The following is a 25,258-nucleotide window of genomic DNA, read 5'->3' as shown; positions in this document are numbered from 1 at the left end:
AGTGATCGCTACTTGTTCCATTGTCAAAGGTGTCCCAAGATGAAATAGACATGCTAGCCAGAGGAGAAAGTCAGATCTAATGCAGAAGAGAATTGCCCGCGTAGAAAAGTAATTTGTCCTGAATTGTCACATTGAAAATTGCTGTCATGCACCCAATTCCACAACCTCTTTCCACAACCATCCGTTTTAATTCCCCAAGAAGTATGATGCGAATTAAAATGTTCTGCCAGGAGCGTTGCATTTGAACAGTTTCGGAACAGCGAGTCCAGGTGATCAGTGTTCTTGACTCCGTTCGGGAAGTACGTATTAACCACTGTAAACACAGCACAACCTAGCAGCAAAAAATCTAATCCTAAAATTTCGCAGTCTGAACACACATGTTCAAAAGTTACGGTTACCTTATGATAAGTTTTTGATGAAACTAGTATTAGCAGCCCACCGCCCCTACCTGGATGATCTAAACGAAAAGTTCGAAAGTTATTAACAGTAAATCTTTGATGTGACAAAAGCCATGATTCTTGAAGTAAAATAACATCTGGTATTAGTTTGTCTACTAAATAAAGAAGGTCAACGTAACCTGAGGATATAGAGCGGCAATTCTATTGGAGAACTTTAACTGATGCTATGGCGATCCTAGAATGAATGATTCCACCGCAGAACGCAACGCATCCTGCTCGTGGTGATCACTGTTCTTTCCTTTTTTAGGCTTAGATTTAGGAGTATCCGTGGGAGAAAGTGGAGAACCCTTACGTCTATTGCTGATGGTCCCAAGCTTCATGTGTCCAAATGAGTGCCTAGGTCCCGCAGTTGCTGAGACCGGAGAACAAACTGAGGTATCGGACTCAACCTCTGCCTGATTGTCAAAGTTCGATTCGCTTGAATGGCGCGCGGGAATACTACATGAAGTGGGGTCAGCAGCAGCAGAGTGCAATTGGAGGGGGCTATTGAATTTGGCAGTTAGCATCTCAGTTATACCTTCGGCAAAAGTGTTAAACAGTCGCTCCACAACTATAGGCACTGCCTTGTCAATGGCTGCGGCTACAGCGGCCGAAACTGTGGCTTCTAGAGATGTTGACTGACGGGAAACAGCTGCTGCGTAACCAACATCGTGCTCCTTTATTGCTGATATTGCTTCCGCATGGGAACAATGACGTTTCTCCGCGATCTCAAGCACCTAAATCTCATGGCCTCGCGCAGGGCAGTTACTATCTGTAGCACTATGAGATGCATCGCACAAGCAACACCTAGGTGCATCTTCGTCGCAGGCTGATGTAGAGTGAGAGCCGCCGCAATTACAGCATCTCACTGAAGATCTACATGCATTAGCACTGTGTCCAAATCTCCAGCAGTTTCGGCACTGCAATGGCCTAGGTGATAATGTCTCCACGCGGAACAAATACGGCCAAGCCTTCAATTCAGACGGGCGTGTTAAACCGGCGAACGAGACGATAACGATCTCAGTTGGGACTCGGTTATCAACCACCGACCTATTGCATCTATAAACAGAAACAACACCAGCCGGAGAGAGCATCTTCAACAAGGCCTCAGGAGTAATATTGGTAGGAACCCCGCGAACAATGCCTTTCACGCATGCGAGATGAAGCACGAAAGCACGAACCGCGATGCTAGCGAATCTCATCCAATTAAGCAAATCAGTAAGCCACTGAATATTAGATGACTCACATAGAATGCCTGTCTTGCCAAAACGCCTCACCTCCGAGATGTCAACGAAGTGCTCGGTAATACCGCGCAGCTCCTCCTGGAAACTTTCTGATTCGGTCAGCCGAATGGAACCACCATCCGTGGGAACGAGCGCCACGGGCAAGGTACTGACTCCATTCCGAAGAAAACACTCCTGGGGCACCGACTCAGTGGGACAGCTAGCCGACCAGGGCGCGCCCTGGCCGGGACCGGAGACCGGCATTCGTGGTCCCTGGAAAAAAAAAACCTATAGAAGAAACGAACCACTACGAGCAGTTAAAATGTGGCCAATCCCTTTTGGATACGAGACAAGAGACAGAACGGTGGCCAGAACCACAGAATCGCGAGAGCACCCTTGACGTGTCCGGCCTTGCGTCTTCCTCGGGCTTTGTACTACTTCTACTTCCGACACTTGGTCGCGCCAAGAGCCCAGACACACTTCATCGTCTTTCTCAAGGCGGCTCATATCTTGAGCATCTCTTGATGATATCGTAATAATATGAATGTCTGTACTACATATGCCAAATGGCTGTGTGGCAAAGTGTATGGTGTGTGGAGTGCGCACTGTGCGGTGGATGGAGACAGACAAGAAGCAGACAATAAAGAATGTGTGCGCGGGGCGAATTCCATGCTGGATGGAAGACGACAATGTCGAAGAGTGTTCGGCATGTGAAACATGCGGCGCAAGAACAAAAAAATTAAAGGAAAAGGCATCTAATCAGAAGAAAACACTGAGCTTCTAGGGGCCAATCAGGAAAGGACAAATCGACCATAGTGGCAGAAAAGCGAGGTGCACTGGCAGAACAAGGTAGAGTTCCAGGAAGCGACGCCAAGAGAAGGTCAGCCACCGGACCAAGAGTTGAAGAGGGCCGTTGGGTTCCGGACCCGAGCCTCCAGGACTTCACCCGACCGGGGCCTCCTGCCAACCTGTTCCTGGGCGTCGCCAGTCTACCTGATCGTGAACTGCTGCTCGAGGCTGGCGACCTTCTGCGCCCGTGGGCAGAACGAGAGCAGTCGAGCTACGGGCCCGAGTTCTACGCCCAGCTGCCTGGCCAGAACGCCGCTGCCATCTGCCCGTGCCGCCAGCCGCCTACCTTCCCTCTCCAAACCAGAGCTACTGCACTCTGGTGGCCCGTTCATCCACCGATCCCGTCGACATGGTGGTGAGACATTACATTTTTTTACGTTTTCCAAAGCCCGTTCACGAACGTGAAATTTCGCAGCATACCCCCTTCAAGTTTTTGTCGAAGAAAACTTTGAAGCAAGAATTCATTCATGCTGATGTAATTGTGCAATGAATTACAGCAGTTCATTTAACTTGCTTGAACAATGAATGAATAAAGAAATTAAATGGAATCATTAGTTGGTTGCACTACACCTTAGCATGCAACATAATTGGTGAATGTATATCCAGAATTTATTTTCTTCCACATCAATTAATTTCATTCATGTGAGAAATTTTCTAAATGTTTTTTTTCTGCTTGCATTAGTATGACCACAGGTAAATTATTGCAAGGCGGTGAATTATTCATGGCTGCCAAAAATGTAAACAATTCTTTTTTTCCAGAAACATGAGGTTGTCCGATGACTATGTACTATGTTTTAAGGGTGTCTTGTGCTCTGGCGTTGCCCCAAGCGCACGGTAACGCGAAGGTTGGCATGTGAGGAGCATCTCCTCTGGATCGGCCGTGGCTGCTCTTAGCTGTCAGCTCGCAGCTCTCTTATATTGAATGGTAATCTGCGGCGGGCGCAAACGCTGAGCTAGTCAACGTAGCTGGGGCTTCCTGTGCGCTATCTTCTCACTCGTTCATTTCTGGAGGTCGCGTAATTTTGAGTATCTTAAACGCGTAGAAGCGAGAGGTAGACGAAGCGCTCGCTCCCCTCTTCCTGCGCTTTTCGTGATAGCATCATCCCACTGCAGGCGGCACTATCAACCGCGAAGGTGGAGTAGAGGCCAAAGTGTGCAGGCTTCGCTTCGTACCACCGATGTGAAGATATCGTCGACCCGGCATGGAGCCGTATTTTAGACCGCAGCCCCTGTTGCTGCGGCGGGCGTCGGCGTTGTCCCTCGGCATCATCGAGCAAACGAGCACAGCCAAAGATTAAAGCGAACGCAGAGCGCAGCGCGAGAAGATACGCGTAGTGCCGTGCAAGAGTTGCGACGACCGCTATGAGATAGCGCCAGAGGAACGCGCCGTCGTCTGTTCACCGATGGCATGCGGCGTGCGCGTATATAACGATACCATATATGGAAACAAAGCACTGCATGAGCGGAGGTCTCTGCCGCGGCTGCTGTGAATCTCGCCCACCCAAGCGTGTCGTGATCTCCCGATTAGCGAGGCAGTCGCGTCGCACTTCGCTTCGTTTGCAACTTGCCGCACGACATAGATTGTCCGCGCCAGCCAATATATCGCGAAATGAAAACACGTATAAAGCCGAGCTCAAATTACGCATTAGGGAGTATCGTAATTGTCAGTGAACTTCTTGGTCGCCGACTCTCGAATTCAGCAAAATAAAATTTGTTTTCTCATGTAAATTTGCTTTCCAATTGCACGGTATTTCGGAAAACTTTGACGTCGTTTCTATGCAAAAAAAAAAAAAAACCGTCAGCCACTGTAGCCAATTGCATAAAAGGTGGAATTCCAATATACAGTTAAACCTCGTTATAACGAAGTCGGTAAAATCGGCAATCAGGTTCATTATATCAAAATTTGGCTATTGAAATTCGACTTTTTTACGCAATAAGTACAATCGCCGATGAATTTTGCTTACATGGAAGGAGCCGCAAATTCTTACGTATAACAGGCAATCAGAAAAAGCAAATTTGAATAAGAAAGAAATTAATGTTATTGGATTTGCGAGTCCATCGTCGACGACATCACATCGGCGGTACGAAGCGAAACCAGCCACGCTTTCGCGTCCCTCCGGCCCCGTGGCTGAAAGTGTCGCCCGCAGTGGGACGACCCTATCATGAAAAGCGCCGGCAGCGGGGAGCCAATGCTTCGTCTGCCTCTCATTTCAACGAACTTGAGATTACGTAACCTCTAGTACTAAACGTGCGGAAAGAAAGCGCACATGATGCCACGCTACCTCAACACGCCAAGTCTTTGCACATGCGGTAGATCACCTCTAAAACAGGGCGCGCGGGCTGTGTACGCACTCAGCCGCGCTGACAGCCATGCGCAGCCACGGCCGCGCTAGAAAAAGACATGCGCGCACCTACCCCCATTTCCTCTCATCCCTCCTTTTCCCTTGCTCTCGCGGGAAGACGGCGCTCACCAAGCCACCATCCTTCTCAATTCACCAATCAGTGCACGCTTTCACTAACACCTGAAGTGCAAGCTTTCCGCTCGCACCCAACACTTCTTTATATTGAGGTCCTAAATGCATGATGTTCTATAGACAAGAAATAAAAAGTTATATACTTCATTATAGCGAGAAATTCGTTACATTGAGGTATAATTTCGATATAACGAAGTGCCGATTTTACCGACTTCTTTATGTAGAGGTTTAACTTTTTATAGAGAGGTTATATAGACGTGTATATATTAACTGTGTCGGAACGTCAGTTTCTGGATAAAATGGAAGAACGCGAATATTCGCGTTCGAACAAATATTCGAAGAAATCGAATATTTTATTTCAGCGTTCCTCTAGGATACAAAGCATCATCAAACAATTGGCTGAATTCATAATTTTGAAAATCCTCATGCCAATTGGCTTCATCATAATCCTGTTAACAAGCCGACAGGGCGAAGAAAAATAACTCATTTTGAATGTTACAAGAGCAGACGTGCTGTCGCACAAGTGTTGTGCGTGTTGTGTTGTGTGCAGACACAAGTGCTGTCGCTGTTTTTTCGCAAAAATATGTCCCAACCGGCCCAAATTAGCACACAGTAGGTGCAGAAACCTTATGCGCAGGTCGCCTAATAATACCGACCTTAAAAATTCTGTTCACACTGCAGTTATCTGAACAAATCAAAGCACTGCAGTTGCAGATAAATTCGAAAATAGCATTAGCGACATTTCCATCGGTGCCGATTGCAGCTCTACAACCGACCTAACGGCCAAAATAAAAGGCGATGCGCGCTCGAAATCAGGCCAGTACAGTTTCGGATTCCTCAACGTCGCATGCCGCGATTCGCGATGTTCGTTTGTCAGTACTGCGATCTACGGTGCGCGAACAAAGGCAATCTAAAAAGACATGTTCTAAATGTGCATAACGTACGTCTCACCAGCCCAAAATATGAATGTGATGAGTGTAGCGTAAAGGTTTTCACTTTAAGTGAGCTTAGGTCACACCACATCAGCGAGCACGATTTCCAGCCGGCATACCAGCAGCATCAATTTCCAACAATGACAGGTAAGTCACTCTGCTCTCCTCATATCTGTGCAGCACTGATTTCATCTCACTCGCAAGAAAAACCAGCTCCGGTTAGTGGCACAACAGCCTCTGATAAAAACAGTAACCACATGGGGCGAGGCAAGGAGGAGCACGAGAACCCGGAGCACTGGGTCTTTGTGCCCTTCTCTCGTCCGGTGTGGTAGCACTGTTTTAATCTGATCATAACCAACGAGCCTGACAGTCAATCCTAGCTTTACTGTTAAAACAAGGCAACACTTTGTCCGTCTCACTGGTGTGCCAGAAATTCTTTTACGTGTAGTATTTTGTCAATGCCGAAAAGCGTAACTGTAGATACGGCATTTCATGCACAAAATTTTTCATTGGCCTTCGGACTACTCTAACAACAGTAACTTAGTGATGGGCCGCCCGAAAATGTAAGGATTTCAATCGAATACCATGTCTGTTCATCGCTGTCATAAAAGCCGCACGCAATGCGGGCGGCTTACCGCCTACGCGCCGTCATAGTTCCATAATGGCGGATGTGCTTTACTTGGCCTAACGAGACAATAGGGAGTTCGATTTTACGTATGCAAAGCGCCACGCGTGGTTTACGTTCTTTTGTAAGCTCGGCCGTTTCGTCCCATAACTTTGCATGCGCAGTCTAAAACTCTTCAATGTGTTGTTTACGCACACGCGCACACCCGCAGTGGCAGTACGTGCATCGAGACTCCTGGTGTGTGTACTGGCCGACCTACTCAGCTATATCGGACGTAGCTATGGCAATTTGAACAGTTTTTGCCACCTTGCACACTCAGTGTAGGCCTCCTGCGCTGTAGTTTTGAAAGATGCCTAGCGCAACGTCAGTGAGGCGTTGAATCGAGTAGTACAGACTACAATTCCTGCCTTCGTTGGTTGCATTACTGTCGAATGCGAAGCACCCTAATTCACTTGTCCTTGGCGCCTAGTGCGCGTTTTCTGTTCTTAGTACTGCAGCTTCAGTTTCACCACTTCCCATATCCCGCTGATACGGAGCAGAGAGGCGAGAACGCAGAATACGCGCCGTTGGAACACACGGGGAAAGCGAAACTATGCGTACCCTCCACGACGGCCGCTCAAAACCGACCGCGGTCATAGCAGAGTCAAAATCGAAGAATCTACAGCCACAAACTCGAAAAGAAAAAAAGTTTCGAGCCATCCTGCGCACGTGCCGACAAATTTTCGCTGTTTTAAACGCATGCGACGGAAATTGCAATCGCACTCGTCGCAGGAGGCCTGCCCCGTGCGGTCGACAAATTCGTCCGAGCAATCGGCGCGATCTTTTGATGGCAAAAGGAAGGAAAAAACAAATAATGTCGCAGTTTCGCCCGAAAGATTAGTAGAGAGCTATTCGTAGTAGGCATTCGTAGTATTATCGGCTGCGTAAACCTGGACACATTCGCTTACCAACTGAATTAACAAGCGTGGTGTCAGCGCGCACAAGCATTACACTGAATGACCCCAAACAACGACTGTCAAAACGCTGCCAGCAAGCGCATCCGCCGCAGCCGACAATGGTCGGTCTATCGCTTCAACGGAAACTGAACCGCGAATGCACAGCGCATAGAAAGGTGAGAGCCCTGTGGAGATAAGAGACGGTGCGGGCGACCCGCCGGGCAAGCTGCGGGGAAGTTGTTGGCAGAGGAAAAGGTGCCCCCCCCCCCCCCCCCCCCCCCCGCGCTGCCTTCCCAGTTTCTTGCTTTCGCGTGGGAGATTGAGTGGCAAGTTCCCCTTGCGCCCGGTTGCAAGATAAGCATTTGGTAAAGCAGCACAGCGTCGCCCCGCCTCCCTCCCTCCCATACCCGTACGTCCTTTCGCGTGATGGTCGTGTTTGCTTTTCGCCATGCGTTCGCTCTCCGTAGTGCGCGGAGAACCGTTTGCTTCCCGCCGTGCGTTCGTTCGCTCTCCGTGGTAGCGCGCGGCGACGATTTTATCGCCCTTGGACTTTATACTGAACCTCACGACCGCAGAAATCCGGTTGAAGTGTCCATATAATTGCTATCGCAATAAAACAGCGAAAAGGTGAATGAGAGTCGAAATGAGCCGAGAATCTACGATTGCCGCACGCAGGTGTGTCCCGTACAAATTTCGGACCTAATTACTGATGAGTGCATGTCGCGTACCGCGCAGAGCGAATTGTATCCATTCTGCGAAAACAGAAGCTGATTCTCATTAATTACGATGCACTTTCGTGCGTGTACAGTTTAGGAGCTTAATATGCAGCTTTTAACTCGCAACTACTGATACATATGCGTCGTACAAATTATTCAATTTATTCTGCATGACCGGCCTTCCCGTTTCTCGCCGGCGTTGGCTCTGCATATAGACTATTGCCATATGCACCAGTGCGCTCGCACGTACGAGAATCGGCATGTACGTACCATTTATCGGATTTTAAGTAAACGCCCCCCCCCCCCCCTAAAAAATCTTGGACTTTCATATGCATAAAACCGCTCAGTATTTTTCTTTTTTTCACTTCGTTTGCAATGTGTCGCATACGACAGATTGTCCACGCCATCCAATATATGAAAACGCTTATAGAGCTGCGTTCAAATTTTCTATCAGGGAGTGTCATAATCGTTAGTGAATTTTGACTAAAATCAAAGGATGAAGGGACACTTTCTTCGTCTTTTGCTGCGTTCTAAGCGATAATGTGATGCAATACCAACTAGCCCACCTATCCATCCTATTGAAAGGTTTATAATGGCTGGTTGAAGTCTCTTTTCTGCTGCAGTTTGCGGTTCGCAAACATTTTGTTTGCGGAAGTTTAGTGCCCTGAATTGTTAAGTACAGCATTTTGTGATGAGTTACAAGCGTGCTTAATCACCTCTCATCATGCTATTCAACTTAATATAGGTGTGTCTTTAGACCGGTGCGACTGAAAGTCTGGAAAATATGGGATTGTTAAAATGCCGTTTTATGATTGATGCATAAAGTAAATGGAACGCCTATGTATTTAATTGCACACTTTGAGAATGAATATCTTGAAACTCGTGTCTTACAAAATATTTATTCAACTGGATACACTTGCGAACTCACCGGTTGCAATTTGTAAATTGCAATATGCACCACAAATTAATTATAAAATTAATCAGTAATGTTTTGTTAATTAGACAATTATGTATTTTAATTTCTTATGCATGTTCACCTCTGAGTAACGACTAGAATTATATCTGCCACAGGCAATTTATAAATATTATATATGGTCTAAGCCATGCACTCCTAACCACTTAAGTGTTTTATTATTTTGACCAAAGTGATTATTTTGCTTCTTTTTTATGACTTATTTGCAACTTTTACTCCATCAAAAAGCGTTTTAAAGGCTTTTCAGTCAATTTGCATCCAAAATTTAAGGACAAGAATGATGCACCAGTTTCTGGCTAAGTCAATGTCATCTTCGCTTTCTGAATCATAACTTTCGATAGAAACGATGAGAACACTTATCATACTCTGCTCGAAGAACAAAACTCTAGTGCATCGCTTTCATTATCAGAACTGAGCAGTGGCTTTGTTTTGCATGCTCAACTCACTTGCGAGCTGTTGGTTGTAGATGTCATTATTCCAAATGTGCCAACAGGTGCAAAAAGTGTGCGATTCCAAAAACGCAGTCTTTTAGCCCTGACAAAGTGCTCCCATCTATGCAATAGAAAACAAAGACTCCAATAAACGTGCCGCGTCAGCGCTGACGAAATGGATGTTGGAGAACATCAAGACAGAGTCAACACGGACTTTCAGGTGCTGAAGAAAAATCTTGGCATCTATGTAGTGCAACAAAAAAAGAAAGTAACCGTACATTTTAAATGCAGGCACTGCAGTCGTCTATGTATCATAACAAAAACGAAGTGGACGGGCTGAGTTCGTCCAAATCACTTTGAAAACGGGATTATTGCCGTTGAGCTGAGCTTGTTTCAACCACTTAAGGGGTTAACATTGTATGTTGAAGATGAAGAGCACAATGTGGCAGCTACTTTATCCCATGCTTTGGTTGAGGTCGATGGTGACTGGATTGACTAGGCTTCACCAGTTTCGGTTTCGAGGAGGCGCCGGCAATGTACCAAAACGATATCATCACCCTTACTGCACCTGTTGGTGGCTCCTGTTGGTGGCTGTTGGAGGACGGCAGAAAACTAGGGGGGGTGATGAAGTTAGGAAATTTGCAGGCGTAAGCTAGAATCTGCTAGCGCAAGACGGTGGAAATTGGAGACCGCAGGGAGAGGCCTTTGTCCTGCAGTGGACATAAATATAGGCTGACAATGACGATGATCCAAGTAAAGTCCAAATTTTGGAACAGAGTTGCAAAATTTTCATTACAATTAAAGCTCTTGTTTCGCTTTACCCAACTACAAAACCGACCAATTTAAGAACTGTTTCAGTTAAGTAGCAATTAAATTTAACCGATAACTCTTTACACAGCTTCTCTGTACTTCATTTTTAGAATTAACTAGGATCAAATAAACAATCCTTGACTTTTATTGGCTTACTAAGTCTCTTTCTTTACCTTTTAGTAACATAATTTTCATGTTCCATCTTGTTAAAGTAAAAAAAAAACTTGTTAGTAAATGTATTTGTTTAACATTATTAAATATTCAGTAACATATATTCGAAGCTAAGCATTTGTATTGCAAAATTTTGATAGTCGCATGCCCCTAGTGCCTAGGCTTCGGAAATAATAACTCCTTTTATGCACAGCATGTCAATGTCTCATTCATTTGCAACTTTCTGATTAGCTTTCAAGTCATGGAAAGAAAAAGTTGAAAAAGATACCCGGAGCCGCTATGTTGTCACGACAAGCGCCAAAAAGGGAAGCCCCCAAGGAAAGGAAACAACATATTACAGCTGCCATCGGTCTGGAACGTTCGTACCACAAGGTATTGTGCACTGTCAGCGGTAGCCTACTTAACAGCATATTGGGGCTTCGCGCTACAATATGTCGTTAAGCAAACAACAACTTGTCTAACAACAAGGCATTCTGTAGTCACTTATTTAATTTACACCATTTTAATACAACTTTACTTGTCTCCACTATTTTGCTCCCATTATTTGCCTCACCTATCCTCTCACATTCCTGATGTACTTGCTGCACTTCTGCAGACCTGCACTACTGCACCTTGCAGTGATTTCAGCAAAAAAAAAAAAAAAATTCCTGGCACCTGTAGCAGCGACTGCAGGGGTGGGACTCGTGCGCCAATTGTGCCATTTTGTTACAACCGCAAACTCCTGTTGCGGTCTGCGATGGGGACAGAGTGCGAGTGCTCATAGCTCAGTGCGCGCTGCGTTTTCGCCGCTTAGTTCGCGTTGGAGTGAGAGGCAGCACGAAAGTCAATTCGCTCGCTGCTGCCGCTGCGCTTCTCACACTCCATCGTTTAGACAGCGAGTTTCCGCGGTCATCGAGTGAGATGTGTTCACGTTTGCTTGTGCGCGCGTGACACCATGCTTGCTAATTAAGTTAGTATGCCTATGTTTACAAGTTTAGATGGCAAATAAAACTACTATCCTACTAGTAATAATAGCTGTATATTAATGTGCTATCGCAATCGCTCCTTCGCCTTTCGGGCGGAACTGTGACTTTTTATTCCAAGTCCGCCATTAGACCTTCGCGATATGTCAAAATGGCTCAGGCCTCGCCCATATGGGCATAAAAACAGATTGGAATATTTTTACGGTATACTGGCCCTGTAGATAGAGACGCCCGCCCACTGAACCTGCTGTAGCCTGCGTCTCCCTATATTATCTAGTTCGCTTGCAGTGCCCACAGCCTACTTTCCCTTGCTTCGCGCCTCAGCTAGGGAGCGCTGCGCTGCTTGGCCCGATCAACCGTATTCTAGTACACTCTAAATACAGCCGCCCTGGCCGTTCTGACAGCAGAAACAACAGCCGGAATTGGCCGCGCACGCGCCGGCCACTTGCTGAAAGCGCCGAAAAGTACAGTGTTATAAGCACCAAAATTACGAGAAACTGCGCGGGAGGCGCCGTTGCGTGGTCTGCGGAATGTGAGCGGCCGTACTATTTTTCGGAGAACCAATCCGCTCGCTGTTCGCGGCCACTGCCAGAGCACACATGCCGAAGCCGTTCAGCCGCAGTGTGGCACAATTTCGGTCAGTTTTCTGTGTTAGGAGCAGTTTGGCGCAGGATTCTGCGTTTGTATCAAAATGGCGCAATTGGCGCAGGAGTCCCACCCCTGCATATTCCATTATTTCACCAAAATTCAGATTGGCCTGCTCCAAACTTCCCCAAAACAGAATTTTTCTTGTCCCGAAAATTGCTGTTTGACTTTCGGCAGTCCCACTCTTGTGACTGGTACTGAAAATACCAAATAGATCACAAATAGCATATTCCCTATTACTCTAATCAAATCTCATTTGCAGTGAGATATTTCAATTCATTGTACATATTGGAGCACTTATTATTGTTGGAAATATGAAACTTCATTTACAACTGCTGTGAACTGCCTATATTTTTTGATGGCAGGCATTTAGAGGCTGCCCAACTTGTACAACTTGTGCAATTGACATTGTGCATCACAGTGTTAATGCATGTGTGGCACTGATGGAGTGTTTTACGACCAGACCGTAGAGTAGGCAGTGCCTTTAAAAGCTCATGTTTCTATTGAACTACTCCAAAGGGTTTTATTCATGAAAGCGAAAGTTTGATCACTAATGGCTGTAATGTGACTTAGTACTGCTGACTTGAGTATCATATGTTAAGGAACACGAGAAACAAGTTCAGCTACTATAGACTGCCTGTGGAAATGTCCGTTTCCATTTGCATAAGTGAATATGCGACTTTGTTGACCACAAAATTGGCACCAAAGTAACAATTACGTTTCTTCAATTGCAATCATCCATACAAAAAGTTAGTGATTTGGATCACACATGATCTCTCTTTGCCTCTCCATTGGCCTGAAGACCTGGTGCCGCACAGACAATGTCAAAGGTCTTTTACTACCACTTCTAGCAAGTCAGTGGGTGCCAGACAGAGGATGCTACAGCTTTTATCGGATTTGAACCAGCCATGTTAAATGTTTAAGCCAAAGTCAAGTAATTGACAAATTGACAATTTGATAACATGGTTATAAGTACAAAACACGCACCAAATGCAGTGTCGCTTTTGGGCATAAGAGGATAGCATTCTTAGCATCACAAAACTTGGAGGTGCTGGTCACATGGTATTACAAACTGTCATGTCAGTCAGCCTGGAAGGCTAAGTGGGCTGATTGAAAGCCACGCAGTGGCCATGCCAGTGACAGCTGGGTACGTGCCACATTAGCTATTCATTCATCTTTCATTCTGCATTCACAATCTGCACATGCATGCCTCTCCTGCTGCGTATACCGCCTTACTCTCCAGGAACGTGCAGCACTCCTTGCCCCTTCTCTCCTATATCTTCTTGCCTAAAGCTTCAGCACGGTGTCTTTTGACAACTGCACTTCCGTGTCAGTGATGTCATGTGAACCCTGCCCATTTGCATTCGTGTTGGGAATGCAAGTCAACACTTTAATAGGTAAATTTCTAATTTGTTGCGTTAAAAGACAGCATATAAATCATCATATTTTGCTTGTTCAAGGTATTCAGGTTTCACATTTTTAGTGAATTGGCTGCTTCGTAATTATGCAAAAAAGCAATAAATAAATGAAGTCCTTGGCTACAAAGGACAAGAGTGCATATCTCCGTCATGTCAGGTGCACCTTGGCAACAAAACACCTTAGGAGCTAAGGTTGTGAGTTGTTGAGTATGCATAGTGAATTAACTGCAGCGATAGTGAAATGGTAGAGCGTCCAGCTTGTGCGGAATCCTGGTGCCACTGAAAAGCCATTTTTTCCTAATGGGTAGAGATGTGCCATGAACTGGCACTCTGCTGTTTGTATGGGTTCTAATCCTGAAAGGGGGCCCTGTAGAGATTTGCAAAAGTCTCTGGGCCCCCCTTTTCGCACCATAGCTTTGGTGAAATGGTCGAGCATCCGCCGCTGCAGTGGGAGGTTGATATGTGCTGCTGCCAAGGATTGGTAAAATAGGTACAAGCAGCTCATGGCTTGGTGCTTGGCAACTACGAGAGTTCCAGACACTTGCAAGGACACAATCTATAGGGAAGTTGGCGACATGGGACCGCCAGACTCCTTTTTGAATAGTCTTGGTGTTTTCTTTCTATTAGTACTTGCATAGCAAGTATAATGGCTGAAAGAATCTCTTCCAAATGCACCCCTGAAATCCAGATGCCTGTCTGGGGGGCTGCTTGTAAGCATCTTATAAACCAATGTGTGTCTGGCGGTGGAGGACTAAACACACACCCACAGCCGAGCCGGTCATTATACCCGCTGGGCCGTGGCAGCTGGTGATTCTGCATCACAGTCTCCGTGCAGTTTTAATACTTGATTTACAAACATGCCACGGCTGTATTTGTGCTACTGGTGAAACCTATGTGATTGCAACATACGACGCTAGAATGAAGTAGTCTGAAGAGTTGTATAAGATACTCAAAAAATGTATTAAAGATAACTTATTAAACACCACCACATGAAAACGTATTGGAGTAGAGTATTAAATGCTGAGCAAAAATGTACATGACATCGAGCACTACCGTAAAATTGCGAGCAAGCGCCCGCACCCGTGCACAGCGCGTCTGTCACAACAAGCTCCTTGTGCGCCAATACTGCCCCTGACAGTGATGAACGGTGTATCTTAAATAGTGATAATACTCTGCAAAGTATTTAAGTTACAGCAGAAATACTTATATCGCATATTATTGAAAAGATATAAAGTTATACATCAGGGTGAGAGGTGAAGCTTAAATGTTTTGCATACAGCTGAGACCCTGCTATTAAGACTTGCACATACTGTGTGTCAGAGATACAGGTCTTTTTTATGAGGTTATTGCGTTCCAGTGTCATACTGTAAGTGGTCATAAAAGTTCTTTGGATGTCTCCATTTAAGAAACATGCAATTGAAATGTTTGTTTAGACATTTTAAGCTAGAAAAGGTAAACATAACTGTGCTTAGCCCCCGCAGGGGCGTCTGCGCAAGCAGGCGTTTGGTGAGTTGCGCCACCACGTACCCGAGCACACGAGGTTTGGAACCTCCCGCGTCTAACCGTGCGTGGCTTAGCCGTGTCCGGGGAAAAGGGGATCCTGGGGGTTGAGCCAATACCGGGTGTTCGGACCATTACGGCCCCTCGGCGGAGGCAACACACCCCTTTGGCCTCGGCTTCACGTAGACGGCACCCCCGGACTAACCCACCCGGGGGAAATCGGTAGTTGCCTTTTCCTGTCTCTCTCTCCAATCTTCGTCTTTCTCTCTCGCCTTTTCATCTTTCCTGTCGTCTACTCTCTTCTATATTACTTCCGACCTTCTTGGCAGCGAGGGTTAACCCTGTGTGAGTAGCCGACCTAGGTTATTTCATATTCGGTTATAGTGGTGACGTACAGCTGGTGTCCGCAGGACTTGCTTTTATAAGACCTGTGGCGTCCCCTTGTTGGGCTCCACGGTGGGTGGCTGGCGTTACTACCGAAAACTGAAAGTTTTCCATGGATAGCTCCTTTCCCAAGCTCTCTGATCGCCCTCAGAAACGAGGGCGCACCGAAGAAATATTTAAATTTTTTGGTCGCAACACTGAGAATTTCCCCCGCTATCAGGTAATACACTGTGAGAAACCAGGAAAGACAACGAGAATGATCTCGCCCTGCCTCGTTTCCAAAAGTCTAACTCAGACAATTGGCCGAGGCCATAAGGCAACCAGACTTGCGAGTGGCGACCTTCTCTTGGAACTACATGACAAAAAGCAACATGAAAAACTTTGTAATCTAGTGTCTCTCGGGGACATACCAGTTTCAGTGACCCCACACCGCACCATGAACACCATCCGCGGTGTGATTTCCGATGATGATCTCATGCAGCTGACCGAGACTGAACTTCTGGAAGAATGGAAAGAACAAAATGTTATCAACGTAAAACGAATCAGAATGAGGCGTGATGGTAAAGAAATTGACACTAAGCATCTAATACTCACATTCGGTTCCAGTGTGCTGCCAGAAACCATCGAGGCAGGTTACATTAAAATCAGAGTAAGGCCGTACATCCCCAACCCTCTTCGTTGCTTCAAATGCCAAAGATTTGGCCACAGTTCACAGAACTGCCGAGGCCGTCAGACTTGTGCGAAATGCAGTGCGAACGAACACCTCTCTGAATCATGTGAAAACTCTCTCCACTGTGTAAACTGTGATGGGGAGCACGCCGCATACTCGCGGTCGTGCCCTACCTGGAAAAGAGAAAAAGAAATAGTAACAATCAAAGTAAAGGAGAACATATCATTCAAGGAGGCCCGTAGGCGGCTATCATACCTGCCCAAAAACACCTTTGCCGATGTGACGCGTCAGGGGGCAGCGACACAACGGTTTCCGGCGGCTGTCCGGCTCACACGCAGTGAGCCGCCAGCGACGCCATCCGCCCCCTCGGCGGCTGCAGCTCAGGCTGCTCCGCCATCTCAGAACACGGGGCCATCGACCTCAGGGCTGGTGGCCTCCAAGGTCTCGTCCCTCGAGACGAGGCCTTCACGTCCAACTAACCGCTCACAAGAGCGCGTGTCCAGCGCCTCGCAAGATGCGATGGACACAACAACCGGCCAGACGGCGCCACCAGCGCCTAAGGAGCGGCGAGAATCTCTCGACCGCCCCAGAAAAGAAAAATCTCGTATCACGGCGCCTGCAAAGGGCCCCGTGAGCTAATCCTCACCTCTTAAACACACAGCACAAACACATTTGTCATTATGGTGACACAAATACTACAGTGGAATGTCAGAGGACTTCTTCACAACCTCGACGACATTACAGAACTTCTACACAAACATAATCCAAAGTTGCTGTGTGTTCAAGAGACACATCTGAAACCTACAAACACAAACTTCCTTCGTCAATACACCATCTTCCGAAAAGACCGTAACGAGGCTAACGCCTCCGGCGGTGTAGCAATAGTTGCCAACAAGTCCGTAGCTTGTCGACACGTCGCCCTTCGGACGCCCCTTGAGGCAGTGTCTGTTCGGGCTATCCTATTTAACAAATTGGTCACGGTATGTTCCATTTACATACCCCGAACCATAAACTTGAAAAAACAGACCTTCATAACCTTATTGATCAGCTTCCCGAGCCTTTCATGCTCGTGGGTGATTTTAACGCCCACAACACGATGTGGGGCGACTCGCGATGCGACGCGCGAGGTCGACTCATAGAAAACTTCCTTTTAAACTCCGGTGCATGCCTCTTCAATAAGAAGGAGCCAACCTATTATAATCTCCATCACAATACATACTCATCAATAGACCTGTCGATTGGCTCTGCCTCCCTTTTCTCTGATTTAGAATGGCATGTGATCAAAAATCCATATGGAAGTGACCACTTCCCAGTAAGTCTAAACTTGGTAACGCAACGTGACTCCCCTCCACATATCTCTCGCTGGAAACTAGCCTCAGCTGATTGGAAATGTTTTAAGGAATCCACCTACCTATCACAGGATTTTATAAGAAACTTTAGTATAGATGATGCCGTATCATATTTTACCGCTTTTATCATTGACGCAGCTGAGAAGTTCATTCATCAGACAAATGGGACTACATCCAAAAGACGGGTTCCCTGGTGGAATGATAATTGCAGACAGGCACGAAAGAGACAAAATAAAGCCTGGGGCAAACTACGCAAATGCCCAACTGCGGAGAACCTAATCGAATTTAAACAGATTAAATCACAGGGGCGAAGGACGCGGCGACAAGCAAAGAGGGTCAGCTGGGAGAAGTTTGTCTCGGGAATTAATTCCTATACACAGGAAACAAAAGTGTGGAATGGACTCAGAAAGCTTAAGGGGCAATCAACCCACTCTTTGCCTCTGGTAAATGACTATGGAAATAGCTTGGAAGACCAGGCTAACGCTCTCGGGGAGCACTTCGAGTACGTGTCTAGCTCAATCAACTATACACAGTCATTCCTTAAACACAAGGAACAAATAGAACGCATGCCATTAGATCGGAAGTGCAGACGGTTCGAACCCTACAATAGCCCTTTTTCCATTGCCGAGTTAAGAGCCTCCTTAAAGAAATGTCAGAGCTCTGCTCCGGGTCCTGACAAAGTAGTCTATGATATGGTCAAATACCTCCACACAGACATCCAAATGACTCTACTCACACTTTTTAATAAAATATGGGCTGCTGGGTACATTCCTTCTACATGGAAAGAAGCAATTGTCGTTCCGGTTCTGAAGCAGGGGAAGGACCCTTCTTTAGTGACAAGCTATCGCCCAATAGCGCTCACAAGTTGCCTGTGTAAGCTATTCGAAAAAATGATTAACTGCCGTCTCCTGCATTTCCTCGAATCAAACAAACTGCTCGATCCATATCAGTGTGGCTTTAGAGAAGGCCGGTCAACAACCGACCATCTAGTACGTATCGAGGCAAATATCCGAAACGCTTTTGTCCATAAGCAGTTTTTCTTGTCCGTATTCCTCGACATGGAAAGGGCCTACGACACAACGTGGCGCTTTGGAATATTGCGGGATATGTCCGAGATGGGTATTCGGGGAAGCATGCTTAGTGTTATAGAAAGCTACCTGTCTAACCGTACTTTTCGAGTTAGAATTGGCAGTACTCTGTCCAGACCTTTTATTCAGGAAACCGGGGTTCCACAGGGTGGAGTACTTAGTTGTACGCTCTTCATTGTAAAGATGAATTCCTTGCATTCAGTCATTCCACGCAGTATGTTTTATTCGGTATACGTAGATGACGTACAGATAGGATTTCGGTCGTGCAACCTGGCAATCTGTGAGCGACAGGTTCAGCTCGGTCTCAACAAAGTCTCCAAATGGGCTGATGAAAATGGCTTTAAGCTCAACCCGAATAAAAGCTCTTGTGTTCTTTTTACACGAAACAGAAGATTGAACGTTGATCCTGACGTAGAGCTGTATGGACAGCGGATACCTGTAAGTACCGAATACAAATTTTTGGGCATAATACTAGACACCAAGCTTACATTCATCCCACACATAAAGTATCTTAAGAACAAATGCCTAAAGACAATGAACATTCTTAAACTTTTGTCGCACACAACGTGGGGTAGTGATAGGAAATGCCTCATGAACCTATATAAGAGCCTTATACACACACGATTAGACTACGGGGCTATAGTGTACCAGTCTGCTACGCCGAGCGCGCTAAAGATGTTGGATCCCGTGCACCATCTAGGCATCCGCTTGGCCACAGGTGCTTTTAGGACAAGTCCTGTGGCAAGCCTCTACGTAGAGGCAAATGAGTGGTCACTCCACCTACAAAGGACATATTCCAGCTTCACATATTTTCTCAAGGTAAACGCCAATTCTGAACATCCGGCATATCCGACCATAAATGACACGACTAATACCACACTCTTTCACAATCGACCTGCAGCGAGAGAACCTTTCTCGTTGCGTGTGCGGAGCCTCAGCAAAGAACTAGGTGTACCACTCCTTGAACAACGTCTCATGCCTCCAGCAAAGCTGTTACCGCCGTGGCAGTGGCAGCTCATAGATTGTGACACATCATTTATAGAAGTCACGAAACATGCGCCAGAGGCACACATTAAAATGCATTTCCTAGAACTCCAATCTAAATACTCATGTACAGAGTTTTATACAGACGCTTCCAAGTCACATGCCGGGGTATCTTATGCAGCCATCGGTCCATCATTTTCGGAATCCGGCGTACTGCACCCGGAGACAAGCATCTTTACGGCTGAGGCCTACGCACTATTATCGGCAGTGAAGTTTATAATGAAATCAAAACTTCAAAAGACTATTATATTTACAGACTCCCAAAGTGTTGTGAAAGCATTGAAGTCGCTGTGTAAACACAGAAACCCTGTACTTACTGAGCTCTATTCCATTTTATGCAGAGCGTATATATCTAACCAGCATGTGATTATATGCTGGGTGCCTGGCCATAGAGGCATTGAGGGTAATGAGCTTGCAGACCAGTTAGCCACATCAACTACACCGCAAACTAATAATCCTGCCGCTGCTATTCCTCCCACAGATCTGAAGCCTTTTTTGCGAAGGAAACTGCGAGTCCACTGGCAGCACTTGTGGGACGCTGAAACAAATAATAAACTTTGCATGATTAAACCACATTTAGGTTTCTGGCCCTCAGCTACGAAAACACGACGAATTGATGTCCTATTCTGTCGTCTCAGAATAGGACACACGTACGGCACCCACAATTTTTTGCTTACTGGTGATGAACCACCAACCTGTGGTAGATGTGGTGAGAGGCTGACCGTCCTCCACGTCCTGCTGGAGTGTCGGGAAGCCGAAACGGAAAGAAGAAAACATTTTCCTGCAGCATACCGTTATCATATCCCTCTTAATCTCATGATGTTTATTGGTGAAGAACCACTTTTTAACGCCAAAGCAATCCTCGGATTTTTGAACGATGTTGTGCTACATGTTATTAGCCCAATAAGTTCGTAGCGCATCCTCTCTCTAGAGGATGCCGCTGTGATAGTTTTTTGTAGCACATGCCTCCAGTCCCTTGTGGTTCAAGGGCTCTGTGTAGGCAGTTTTAAATATTTTAAATATCGTGTCACTCTTTCCCAATGCATTCTTCATTTCATAGTACGCCTCAGTAGTCATTGCCATGATTTTAGTACATATATATTTTACGCACTTTACAGCGATTATTTTTAGGCCCCTTTACAGCCACGCCTCATCTACTACTCAGAATTCATCGCTCCACTGCAAACTCACAAACAATGGCATGGCGCTCTTTGGCCATACTTGGCCCTTGCGCCATTAAAACACCATACATCATCATCATTACACTGTGCTTAGCGATACAGGCATTTTTAGGTTTTTAAATTAATGTCCCCAGAATTAAGACTGGAACAGGCACTAAATTAGGCCACACAACGAGTCAAACTATAAGGGCGATGCAGCAAATAACAACAGCTTTGTTAGTGCAACCTACAAAAGGAAAGAAAAGAAAAATGTATAGAGAGATAACAGTCCAGACTAAAAAGTATTTTTCTTTACCCCACTAAGCATGGTGTAAGCACCTACGCTTGCCTACACTGGGACATTTACCGGCTGTTCTCTTTCTTGATGCCAGATGTCTGACACTTGAACGTGCAAAAGAAAGAAGGCCGAATAAACCAATTGAAATATATTTTCCAGGCACAGGTAAAAAGAAACAGCCACCAAGCCTTAAGTGTGGCAGGAGATGTTTTGCTGGCATGACTGTCACCAAAAGCAACACAGGGGTAAATGTTGTATTCCAAAGCAAGCACAGAGGCCACGACTTTGAACTGCGACATGTTCTTCTCTCCAAGACAGAAAGAAGTGCTATTGCAGGTAAGGATCTACCTAATTTTGCTCTGTTCATCAATAGCAATCCAATAATTTTAATGCATGTCCATGCTTTGCTGAAGGAGTATTAAATAGTAAACTGTACAGGTAGACGAAGCAAGAGTAAATAAAAATATAAGGACCACAAATTTAAGCATGATGCTGCTATGAATATTTGAGTGCCTTTTCATGTTTTAGTAGTTTGTCTCACACATATTACCTTCCCTGGTACCGTTAGCCCTCCACTGTCAGTAATTTCTGCAGTGATGCAGCCAATAGTTTTCAATGCATTCAGTGCTAATAATTAAGAGAAAGTTTTAGCTCGGGCCTAGCTTCAATGTGACCTGTTCAAGTACATGTAAAATGCAGAAATGGTTTTCTGAGAAAAATTCAATTCACTGTTATAAGTGCAATTTTGATTTAGAGCCTGGATTTCCTTACAAGAATTGCCAAAAACTCAATAAGTTTGAACAATATAGAAGTGCGAAGATCTGTAAACTGTGTTTCTTACAGCATTTATAGCAGACATGTTTGATGTATTTACACATTGCTCTCATGTACACCCCTAGTATGTGCGTAGGTCTATTGCAAAACCCTCGTAAACACTATAACAAATTCATGTATCATATAAATTAATATATGAAATTTGTCTGCTTTAAACGTGCTATTAGGTGCATTTAACAAAATTGTATCGTTTTTCATTGTCGAGTTAAGGCCAAACTACAAGTATGATTGCCAACGCGTGATAGCTTGCACCCAAATGCCTCACACACGCGCAGATGTTGCAGGACCGATTGCACGCGTCAAAGCGTGGCAAGATCACAGTTACCAAATGCTTACGCACACTAAGAAATAGCATTGTCCAACATGGTGGCACCTGTGGCTCCTGCTTCAGCATGAATTCTCGTGGTGGCTACTTTCTCACTTGCATTAATCGCCAGTAACTATTGAAATAAGCTTTTGCTTTCTCTATATTTACCTGAAATGTTACTCATGGGCACATAGCGTGTCCAGTGTCTGAGATCGTTCTGCAATTCCATCGCCCATAGGCCTAATGAGATGCATCCGCATAGCAACAACAAGGTGGTTGCTAATGGATTGTTTTGGCTTGGGTACGTTTGGCACGAGGCACCACACGGCAGCCTGTCTTCTAATGTCTTCCTTGCATTTGCATTCGCGTATGTTACACGAAAAGTCTTGAGTGGACGCACACCGAAACGTCGTGCAAAGGAGCTTGCGTTCAACGTACATAAGGTTGAAAAACTATTCTAAAACTGTATCTTCTCCACACAAATATCCGTGCTGTGGCTGCCTTACAAAAATGTGAAACGATGTCTACCAAGGCGAAAATGTCAGCCACGTGGACGTGCCATGGAAGACAGAAACAAAATAGGAGAGACCCTGACACATGCTTTCTATGTCTTGTAGATTCAAACTGCCCATCCTCATAAGTAAGGCGTGGCAAACACAATGCACACGGACGCGAGCTCTTGTGCGCCGGCAAGCGTGCGTGCAGTTTGGCTGTTAGAAATGCAAACTTTTTAGTTTTCTTTTCTGAATATTTGCAGTTTTCAACCATTTTTATTAAATATATTGAAAGCATAAATAAAAAATCTGTATTCAACAGTCACTAGATTTTAACTTTGTCGTTTAAGTGCAACAAACCTCATAAAGATTGGTGCAGTGGTTGCCTAGAAAATTATTTCTCATTTTTCATGTATTTAGATAGGACTCCCGAGCTAAAGCTTCCTCTTAAGTGCAGTACATATAGGTATGGTAAGAGACATGGTACACTAAATGTTGTATATAATTGCTATTTTTTCTTTCGTATTGAGTCTGTGCTGTTTGGGCTGGACTACAGCATTTGATTTTACTCCGAACTAGGCAATGTAAATGAAAACATACTCATCATCATTTCAAAGTGGTCTTGCCACTGCCGTCATACCGCCTTCAGCTGTGCATGCTCAGAAAGCCGGCGAGCACTTCAGCATGGAAGAGGAGTGTGTTAAACGAGAACGCTGTAAGGCATTCTTTGCAATCAGATGTCACGAAAAAAGCAGGGCCTTCAGTTGCCCAAGCGATATCGGGAGCAAAAACACCTAGCTCGCACCACAGCTAATGCTTAAACATTCACATTGCACACTCTTAATTGTTCAGCGAATTCTTTAGACGTCACTATATCCAGGATTAGGTCACGTTCCTTGGTGGTATATAGCCGGAAATAAAACTGGTCAGACGATGCCTTCAATGCTATTACCATTGAAAAACAAGGTGGAGGCTCATAACGGGAACGTCACACAGTCTGTCAGCTGGCTTCAGTGTGGGAGAAGGCAGGTAACGACTCACTTGTGGCCACTAAACATGTCAAAGGGAGGGTTTAGCATTGAAGCTCGCCGCCTGGTAGGATGTCAAAACTTTGTAGCTTCATGCTGCAGTTAGGTGAATGACAACTTTTCCATTAAGGAACTAGTAAAAGTTCTTGTGTTAGAACCCTTCCTAATGGCACTCTACAAATTCTAGTGGATAACGAAAATTTCCAAGGTGGGCAAGGGCCTACTTTCAGGCCCAGTATGGTTTCTTTTTGTCGTGGTGGCAACTGTAAGGTTCTACAAAGTGAAATATGCGGTGGTGATCAGACGAGACAACTTATCTTTTTCGAAGTAAAGGCTCTGACCCCACTGCCTTGACCGTGTCCACCAGCAACATTCCCCCCATGTAAAAGTCGAAATCCCACATCATGCAAAGTTCCAAGCATCAGGTATTACATTTTTACGTGTACCTCTTATATTTTCTACACTGTGTACAGCTGGTAGTACCTTTGCACGCTTCTTCGCATCTTGGTCACTTAGAGCATAATAGACCTGTGACGGTACCTTTTCTTGCAAGGAGACGCATTGCCCTGTGAAGTAAGGTGTACCAAGCTTTTGTCAAAATTGTTTTTACTACATAAGTAAGATTTTGAAGACAATAACTGTACATTATCTGTGCACTGCAGTCATTTGATTGCAATGGCCAAACCTGGTGAGGGGCCTCTTAAAGCTGCATTATTATGGATGTTTTACAACTGTTTTAGTACTATTACAGGTACAAAACTACTACCGTTTGTAATAGCTCAACACTTCTTTTTCCCCCGTTCCCCAAGCTAAGCTGCAAGAAGGCGTGTCATTGGATGCGGTTTTGGACGGTGTAAGGCAACACTTGGATGGGACTTTTCAACGTGTGAACTTGCTTACCCGCCAGGACTTGCACAACATCATGCGTGACAACAACATCATTAATCACGAGCGTCTCCACAGCAATGACTATATTAGCGTCCAGCTATGGGTGGAGCGGATGCATGCAGAGAAGGACAATCCAGTATTATTTTTCAAGCACCAGGGCCAGCCAGACAAAGCCGACATTCTTGACCGACCACCTCACGACCTTCTTGATGAAAAGGATTTCATGCTGGCCATTATGACGGAGCCCCAGCAAGAGCTGTTTAAGAAGCTCGGCACTGACCGTGTCTGCATATATGGCACCCATGGAACAACAGGCAAGCACTTTAGATGCCAGTGGCGTAGCCAAGGGGGGGGGGGGGGGTTGGGGGGGTTCAAACCCCCCGAAATTTTTTGCACCCCCCCCCCTACTAACCCACCCTTTGCTCTCGTCGCTTCGCGCTGACGTATTTCAAGAAGCCGGTGCTACTTTCACACTTTCATTCCTGGGCGCTTCCGTTTGGGTTGGTAATTTACAGCGAATCATGTCTGCATATGGAAAAAAACTGTCACGGTGTTTGTCAAGGCCTTGACACTCTGTGAGGTTTTGGGCACGAATGTGGCGGCCGCATTCTGA

General features: G+C 45.6%; 1 protein-coding gene across 1 annotated transcript in view; it reads left to right on the top strand.

The window, feature by feature from the left end:
- The first annotated feature begins 2,336 nt into the window (after nt 1–2,336).
- LOC119462611 (uncharacterized) overlaps nt 2,337–25,258 on the top strand; it is a 36,891-nt gene continuing 13,969 nt past the window's right edge. Inside the window, exons 1-5 of the mRNA XM_049673057.1 lie at nt 2,337–2,366; nt 2,477–2,864; nt 10,808–10,948; nt 21,254–21,430; nt 24,567–24,959. Of these exons, the coding sequence (XP_049529014.1) occupies nt 2,337–2,366; nt 2,477–2,864; nt 10,808–10,948; nt 21,254–21,430; nt 24,567–24,959 (1,129 nt within the window). The remainder of the gene's footprint in view (nt 2,367–2,476; nt 2,865–10,807; nt 10,949–21,253; nt 21,431–24,566; nt 24,960–25,258) is intronic.

The sequence above is a fragment of the Dermacentor silvarum genome, chromosome 8 (assembly GCF_013339745.2).
Source record: "Dermacentor silvarum isolate Dsil-2018 chromosome 8, BIME_Dsil_1.4, whole genome shotgun sequence".
Classification (NCBI taxonomy): Eukaryota; Metazoa; Arthropoda; class Arachnida; order Ixodida; family Ixodidae; genus Dermacentor; species Dermacentor silvarum.
The sequence above is the reverse complement of the archived record's forward strand: the minus strand, read 5'-3'. Positions and strand labels throughout refer to the sequence as shown.